We start from the raw sequence: 9,031 nt of genomic DNA, 5'->3' as shown, positions 1-9,031 counted from the left end.
GTGTTTCGGGAGAGTTGGGGGGGGGGGTTGCCATGGTGATAAGGGGGTCCTGGTCTTGCGTAACTGGTTAACACTGACAGAAATAGTCCGAAGAAGTGAAAGAGATTGTGAGAGAGAAGACAGTGAATGAGAGTAGAAGAAAAGCAGCAAAAGAGGGAGGAACCCTGCTGAGTGCACTGACTGAGAGCAGTGGGACGGAGGATTTACTCAGGGGTTCTTTCCTTTTATTAAGACTTACAAATATTTTAAGTCTGTTTATGTGTATTTATTCTTCTCTGGAGTGAAAGGCCTGTGTCCCTGTATATACATGCATTAAAATGTATGTGGTTGTCTCAAGGATGTTAATTACTCGATCATTTATGTCACATCTAATGTGATTTAAATGTAAATATTGACAGCTTGCAGTTTGGTTTGGAGGGAGAGATGTCGAGCTCATGGATGCTAGTGCATATAGGCCATTAAACTGCATCTGTCCCTAGGCTATGGCACAACAATGAAGCCTTTCATTCTCTCTATAGCCCCATATCAGCCCCCTCCCCATTTGACACACACACACACACACACACACACACACACACACACACCATCCACTCCACCTCTTTCCTTTCCTCTCCTCCTTACCTCTTTATCACATTCTCTCATGGTTTTGTAAGACTGCCATTAGCATCAGCTTCACAGTCGAACACAAACATTTCTAAAACACAAATTATTTTACACCAACTTTGTCCGGGACATTAAAAAAGTTTTTTAATGGCAAATTTATAAAAAACAAACAAAAAAAAGATAGGATTTTTAATTGAGTGATGTGTAGTTTTTGTATGGTAGATCAGAGCTCAACAGATTTAAGGAAAATACCATCATTGTTATTGATGTAATATTAAAATATATTTTTTATATTACAAAGCTATAAAAAGGCGGATGAGAAACTGGAACCTAATGAAATCAAAATGAAAACATTGCCACTTACCCAATCAGTCATACTTATATTTGCTCATCCATGCATTCATTCACTGACCTATAAAATCCTAGGCTGACAGTGGCAGATGTAGAAATGAAGTTATCAAATTAAGTATGACACAAGTTAATAAGATCTTGAATTGGACAACATAACTCAGTGTGCTATTGACATTTTTTGTGTAAATAATTTTTGGTCACACTTTATTTTAAGGTCCAATTCTTGCTATTAACACACCATTTACTACGACTTTTGCCTCAGTAAACTCCTAATTTGCTGCTCATTAATAGTTAGTAAGGTAGTGGTTAAGTTTAGGTATTGGGTAGGATTAGGGATATGGAATATGGTCATGCAGAATATATACTTTATAAGTACTAATAAATAGCCAATATGTTAATAATAGGCATGCTAATAAGCATTGAGAATTGGTACCTATACTAAAGTGTTACTGATTAGCAACTTATACACAGACAAACACACAAAGATGGACACATATTCAAAGGCAAACCTGCATACGACATGTACTGTAAAAAAGATATGGAAGAAAAATGAGGACAGTATGTGTGGGTTTACACAGCTATACTTTATAAGTTAGCTAAAACTTACAAAACCACCCTTTGGTTACATCCCGCAGACAAAAATTCATAAATAAAACAAATCTAAAATTGCATTATAAAAATAATAAAAGCAAAGTTAACTTTTAGGAGCAGGAATTTATAAGTCATTATAATTAGTTTAATGCAATATTTATTTCCAGTCCTCTAATCTGAGTGGACAAGCAGGGTTCAAGAGTTTGTGTCACTCCACCAGTCTGTGTCCCACTGTGTTCCAGACAAGAGCATGTGAGTGGTGATAAGGGAAAGTGGAACTTGTCATATTGCTTAATTATATAAAAACAATAGACATCTATATGAACACATTTAGACAGCTAAGTAAACGAGTGTGAGAGTGTGTGACGGCTCACCAGACACCGCTGTTGCTATAGTATCATTATGCATATATATGTAAAAAAAATCTATATGCACTACAGGGGGAATGAATGACGTTCTTTCATTTGGCAGTTAGCCTGGATTGATTTGCTCTAAGGAGTCATAGATGCATCATCTACAGGCTTTTCCTTTACATTATATACGGATCTTTCTTGTGTTTGCATTTCTCATTTGGTCAAACATAAACATATTGAAACTCTGGCTTACTCTGCTTAGCATACCTGGGAATAAATGAAATCGTCATAAACAAGACTTGATAATAGACACTATGTACAATAACATTGCATTTTCATCTTTCAAAAGACACACACTGCATTATGGTCTATTCATAGCTTCATTCTACAGATTAGATCTGTTGAGGAATGAAGGCACAAAACAATTAAAGTCTTAATTACAATATTCCTTGGCTGAAATGAATGGGGTTTCTCAAATAGTGACGGAATGAAAGAGTAAACAAAAGAAAGAGAGAAGATAAAAAGAGACAGGGTCTCAGATGACTTGCAAAGGTCCGAGACATGGTTATGTGTTGTTTCCTTCATTGGAAGCGGACCACTTTCCAGATATTTTTAGGTCTGATAACACAAGACCTAAGGAGCTGTCAATCACATGCTGGCATTCTTAAGAGACATACTGCAAGCTGACCTTTAACCCAATCATCACAGAGGGACTGACAGAAAGAGAACGCTGTCAAGTTATGTATCTGCTGCCCAATGCTGACTGATCTCAGAAAGAGTCTGTGAAAGATTGACACAATCTTCAGCATTAATATATCCTCTTATACTCACTCACACACACTTACACAATGTGGGTGGTATGAATGTGTTCACAGAGCAACAGTAGAAATGTGTAAATATTTCTCACAAGAACATATATCCACATGCCTATGATTGGGCAGGACTGCCTTTCAACATTTACACACAGAAGTGAAAAAAATATAGCGGAACGAGTTCCAAACGAGTCAAGACAAGGGACAACTTCTGTGCAGGAAAGATATCATGATCATATATATGTTTGTGTATCATGATATAAGATTTTGGTCATACTGTACAATGCACCATTAACTCACACTTAACCTTGAGCTGTAACAACTGTTCATTCAGACATGCTTCTATTAAGCCACATCATGGAAAGCTTCTCCATTGCATAAACTAAGTTATTTTTAAGTATTACTTTGCGGTTTCATGTACACACACACACATACACATTCACAGCAGGTGCAAAAGAAAAGCTGCTCATCAGGGCTCGATTTAAAGAGCTGACTTGCCACGCAAAACTTCATCCGATGACAGTTATAAAAGCTCAGTTTCTCAATAACGTGTGGAGAAAATGGTAAAGAGAGAAAAGAGAGAAGGAAATAGGCTGTAAAGAAGGTCAGTACAAATTATTTACTGTTGTTTTCAGCAGAATCTAACACAACAAGGGCATGAATTCTAGACTTGTCTCTGAGGGAACCCGCTAACCTAGAAAATATCAGCAGTGAAACACATTAAACAAACTGACACTGACATTCCCCTAAAAAGCCCAGAACAACTTTATCAGTGGGTCCTATTTAGATGTACTTTTTCCTCACTGTTTTACACCCACACAAGCAAGTCCATCATGCCCTAGACATTGAAAGAAATGCACAATATTGTTTTTTCCAAATTCCATTTTTTGGGTTCCGTTTTTTCCATTTTAATTTTTCTAGACTCATTTTTAATGGTAAAATTAAATTTTACTAAGCAAAAAGCATGTCTAATTAATTGAAATAGAAACTTACACAATTTAACATCAATTTATTAAAAGCCCTATGAAATACTTTTTTTTGCTGCTCAAATTCAGTTTTATTTTTTTTTACCAAATTTCCATACATTTTCTGGATTCAATTTAAATCATTTCATTAAAATGTAATAATCAAAAGCTTCTCTAAATAATTGAATTATTTTTTTTTTTTAAATCCAGAAATACTGTGCTGTATATTCACATTTTTATGGTAAATAATTCTGGTAAATATTATTTAAAAATACTTTTTTTAATAATAATTTTATTAGTAGCAGTGGTACTATCATTACATTATGTAATATATTTCTGTCACAGTTTCTTCGTTAAACCAAACTTTTATTTTGATGGGATTTTGTGAAGCCCTTTAAGTTTCTCTGTTTATATGATATGACGATCATGAAGTGACTCTGTTCTAGAGATTATGTTCATGTGTTCATGTACTCATATATTGAGGCGGCAGGGGCTGAAAACACTGTGAGAGTCACGCACACTTTTGTATGTGTGTAGTAAACATTCATTCACAGAGAATTTTTTTTTGTATTTACCCAAAATGAGTTTTAAGACCCTTGTAATATATTTAATACATTTCAAGGCTTAAACAAAATATATTATACATTTGAAATGTTTTTATTTATATAGAGAAGAGAAGAGAAGAGAAGAGAAGAGAAGAGAAGAGAAGAGACTAATACAGGATAGAAAGCTCTATGAAAATCTTGCAGCTGAAGCACTTTGATCTCCTGGCAGGCCTGTCACAAACTCTAAAGGTAACAAGTCAAATGTGATCAAGCAACAAATCCAACTTAATTTGTCTTAGAAATTTCCTTCAGTCTGAGCTACGAGGATCTGTGTGAGTACATGGCAAGTACATATAGAAAACTAGGATACACACACACACACACACACACACACACACACTCTGACCAATCAGTCATCTCCAATTTCCATTTGCTGTAGACCCCACAGAAATCATTCATGGGAAATAACAAGGCTTTCTGTGCCTCACTGGCTGTGAGTATGTGTGTGATATCTCTTTTATCAACGTGCAGAGCATGAAATATGAAACCTCAGGTGAAAAAATACTATCAGGATACACCCTAAACTAAGCACACACTTGTAGACTCTGCAGAGTATGTGATAAATATAGAGGAACAGGCTGTTTTTTTTCCCAGCTAATGAGTCTTACACGGCAAAAGACATGTCTGAGAAAACAGCTGCTGTGGGCCAATCAGTAGTGATTACTCAGCACTCAGAGTCTGTGTCTGTGAGTGAAAGTGTCTGAAGAACTTACCCTGATTCTTCTCATAGCAGCGACAATCTCCATTCGACTGTTGGGTCTTGGGACGTCCAGGCTGCCAACATACTGCAAAGGAAACACATGCTTCAATGTTAGATGAAGAGAATTCTGTTTAAACTCTGTTATTAACTGCAACAGAGGAATCACCCAGGCTAAAATGAATGAGGCAGCTTCATTTGCACAAACACATGCAAACATACTTTCTAGGTTAATGAGTGCCAAGTTACTTTTGCATTGGCAGGACACTGGCAGCCTCATTTCTCAAATTCTATTTATGCTTAAATGTTCATCTAAATCAGTGATTCTCAATTGGTTGTGCTTCAAGGCCCACATTTAGATAAATGGTGATGACCATACTAAAGTTGTTTATTTTACTATGGTAAACAACAAATGTTCTTAAAAGCAAACATTAATATGTATCAATATTGCCAAGAACTGCATAAGCCCAACAATATGCAAAGATAAAAAGACGAACTGACAATTTTGCACATTTGTGACCCTGGCTGTGAAAACAGCTAAAGTAATTTTGTATGATTTTCTACTGTTTTCTACATAAAATCATCCTTCATAAGGTAAAGAACATTGTGTGAAAATATAAACCTTAATATCTTTAATACTGACTGAGTAAGGCCATGTCATAGACTGAAATCATAGTGAAATAAATGCTCGTTATCTCATAATTAGATTCTGAGACCTTAGCCTGGATTTCACAGACAGGGTCACATTTACTAAAAACATCAGTAGATGTTAGCCTGTGCAAATCTGCATTGCTTCAAGTTTCATTATTTGCATACACAATCAAAACAAATCTGTAACCCTTTGCTGAACTGGTCAGATTTAGAATTGGCAGGAAATTAATGAGGACTGAAATGATCATTTTACATACTTCACTTACCAAAAATTCACAGCAAATGCATAAAACACTCAAGCAATCACCTAGAACACCATTTCCATTTTCTTTAGGAAATGACAAATCTAGTTTTACATAGTTTACCCAAGGGTACAAAAATGGATCATTCTGTATCTATGACAATCACTGACTCAGCATCACATATTTCTAAAATGTGAATAGATCAGTGCCAGCTTTAAATAACACGCTTAATAAAGTACAGGTTCCGTGTTTACAAACAACAAGTCAAGTCAAGTCAAGTCACCTTTATTTATATGGGGATCTGTATCTGGGGCTCATCTAGTTGTCCTGGTCTCCGCTGTCTTTCAGGGCTGTGGAGGTCCTTTCTAGGTGCTGATCCACCATCTGGTCTGAATACGTACTTCCAGCTTCCACAGCCTAAATCCAGCAGAGAGGGACAGTACTACTGACAACAGTTCAGCAAAAGTAGCAACTTATACAGCTGATTTAAGCTTTGAAAGACAAGGCCGCAAGACTGCAGTCAGAATAATGTGAGTGGTTCTAGGTCTTGGCTTTCCAGCTTTGGCCAATACAATTCCTGGAAGATAATCCTGCATCACAAATTGGAGCTAAAATTACTCAGCAATAGGCTTCTGAGTGGCTCAGTATACAAAGCTTTAGGTTTCCTGAGGCATTTAGCTGTCTGCAGATTTGAAAAACTTACAGAAAATCTCTCTGAGAAAACACCATTATTTATGACATGTATGAGACAACAGGCTGCAATATTTTTGAAATATGCAAGTGTCTGAGTATGTAGATGTATTTAAGAAATTACTATGTTAAAAATAGACAGAGGAGTTATCTGGGACCTTAAAGGATGTCCTGGCTTTCATTAATGGGCACTAATTAAATATTTATTAAGCGGTCATTACCAGGCAGTTTTATGCTGAACAGGACATCGGTTGCTGTATATGATTATAAGCAATATAGAAAACCAAATATTTATCTAGCTGAAAATCTAGCAGGCTTTTGTTAATTATAGTGGTGGACAAAATACACTGACTATCCCAAAACCTCAACCAATGATTGAGAACTGATTTTCAATGCTCTCGCTATTGTAGCATCTGGACCAATCAAACACACAATTTTTCATTTGATTTCTGAGAGGTCAAGTAAATATCTACAGCGGATCTAAATATTTATAATTAATTATAACTAGTTATGATTAATTATTCATATTTCCCCATGAGCTGATTCGCAACACTATCAAGGCAGCTCGATGTATTTTGAGACACAGCCACTGAGTAGAGGTTTATTCAATGAAATGTTAAATACCAATGTCCCAGTCAAACCTAACCGCAGCTTCTGAAGAAACCAAATACCCTCCAAAGACATCTCGGCTCGGTAACCAGCCATGCAGCCATTACTGAGAAAGTTGAGCCAGACATCAAAAATAGTGTATAAGGGGGAAAAAAACTCTTTGCATATACAGGTCAGTGACGTTTCTTGTCTTGATCTATTAAGTTAATCAAAAATACATTAATTACAAATTAACTTGTGAGCACGATGAACATATTTTCAGTTTCCGATTTTAAACTCATTTTGATATTTTGGGGGCCTAAAGTATTAAAGTATTGATTGCAAAAGAATAAAGGCCTTAATTCTTGAGAAAAAAAAAAGAAATTAATTTTTTTTAAATTATCATTTAATAAAACATTGTGATCACCTGATAAAAGCCAGCATGGCACAACCAACATCTAGAAAGCATCTGTTGTCATGTAACAAAAAAACTATTAAATAAAGATCATTATTATTACCATTATTTAATAAATATAATAGATTTTATATATCTTACCTCTTTATGAAAATGCTTTTATACATCTCAGATGTGGTAATCCTAAAACAAAACTTGATATAAAATGTCTAAATATTTGTAAAGAAAATATTATTACCTTTAAATTTATTTTGATACTTTTTAAAAATATATATGAAACCAAACTGAATAAAGATTACATTTTCTAAATGTAAAAAGATCTCTCCTTCTTTTTCCCCCAGTCATCGACCCTAACGTCTACTCGGTGACATTTTTATTTGTTGGTGTCTAATGTCATCGCAGCTACCCAAAACATGATCCTGACTGTCTCGTGTGTAATTACCTTTTTATACAGTCTATGGTAATTACTCTTGCTACACAGCCAATTACCCATTTGACATGCACGTACTCCATATGACTACATAAAAGTAGGCTATCGGTTAACAGTATGACCAGCAATAATAACAATGGCTATGTTTACAGTAGATATAGCCTAGTTCACCTTGGCTTGGAAGTGTATTCCGTGTTGATACGCTTCTTCGTTGTGAAGCGGGACTCGCGAATCCGCCACATCGTCCACCAGGTTGTACCTGTTTCTCCCGTGCATTTTCATTGGGACCCGTCCAGATGCTCGGCGAGAAATTTCATCAGCCAGTTCCCAAGCTTCAAAACTACTGCCAACTAAAAAGATTGCTCTAGTTTAACCAGCAGAAAACAAGTCGCGGATACAAGAGCGGTTCAAAGCGAGGGAGCCCATTATAGTAGCAGCCCGGGAAAAGCTGAATGAAATCACAGGCGCTTCAGCACAAAAGAAATGGGTTGGGCGCCTCTTTCCCCCTCTCTCAGCCCGCAGACATCAGCTGCGTTTATACAAGTCTGGCTTCGGCTCAAGTTGTTCAAGTGCCTCAGCAAGAAGTTTATTAAAAGAGGCGCTATGGGTGAATTCTGAATCCCAATGACAGGTTTTATTTGCGTTGCTCTCTTCAACCTCTGATGCAATTCTCATGGAGCAAAGTTCTGTCTGCTTAGGAACAACCTTCAGGTCTTTCAAACACCATAGTTAGCATAATAAAAGCAGTACTCCCTTATAGTTCATAGATGAATTACAACACAATACACCCAGTTTCCATGGGCTTTATGCAAAATACCACGTTAAAAAAAAAAACATGGTAACGCTTGATTAGTCCTAAATTTTTGGTGCACTGCATAGCTTACAATTTTTTTATATACATAGCCAATATTTAATAGATTCTGTTGCTCAGAAGATGGTTTGCAGACAGGTTTGGCCCAACTCCACAGTGAAGAGATCTGAATTTACAGAGGAAAATTTTACTGGAGTGATTATGTGGGGAGAATGAGGCTAGTTAGT

At 36.1% G+C, this 9,031-nt stretch overlaps 1 protein-coding gene across 1 annotated transcript in view; it reads right to left on the bottom strand.

The window, feature by feature from the left end:
* LOC107700938 (carboxyl-terminal PDZ ligand of neuronal nitric oxide synthase protein) overlaps positions 1-8,601 on the bottom strand; it is a 43,923-nt gene extending 35,322 nt beyond the window's left edge. Inside the window, exons 1-2 of the mRNA XM_016502812.1 lie at positions 8,165-8,601; positions 4,994-5,065 (exon numbers count right to left, since the gene is read on the bottom strand). Of these exons, the coding sequence (XP_016358298.1) occupies positions 4,994-5,065; positions 8,165-8,275 (183 nt within the window). The 5' untranslated portion in view covers positions 8,276-8,601. The remainder of the gene's footprint in view (positions 1-4,993; positions 5,066-8,164) is intronic.
* Positions 8,602-9,031: the final 430 nt, after the last annotated feature.

Source organism: Sinocyclocheilus anshuiensis, unplaced genomic scaffold (genome assembly GCF_001515605.1).
Source record: "Sinocyclocheilus anshuiensis isolate Anshui unplaced genomic scaffold, SAMN03320099.WGS_v1.1 scaffold438, whole genome shotgun sequence".
NCBI lineage: Eukaryota > Metazoa > Chordata > Actinopteri > Cypriniformes > Cyprinidae > Sinocyclocheilus > Sinocyclocheilus anshuiensis.
This window is presented reverse-complemented; position numbering and strand designations above follow the sequence as displayed.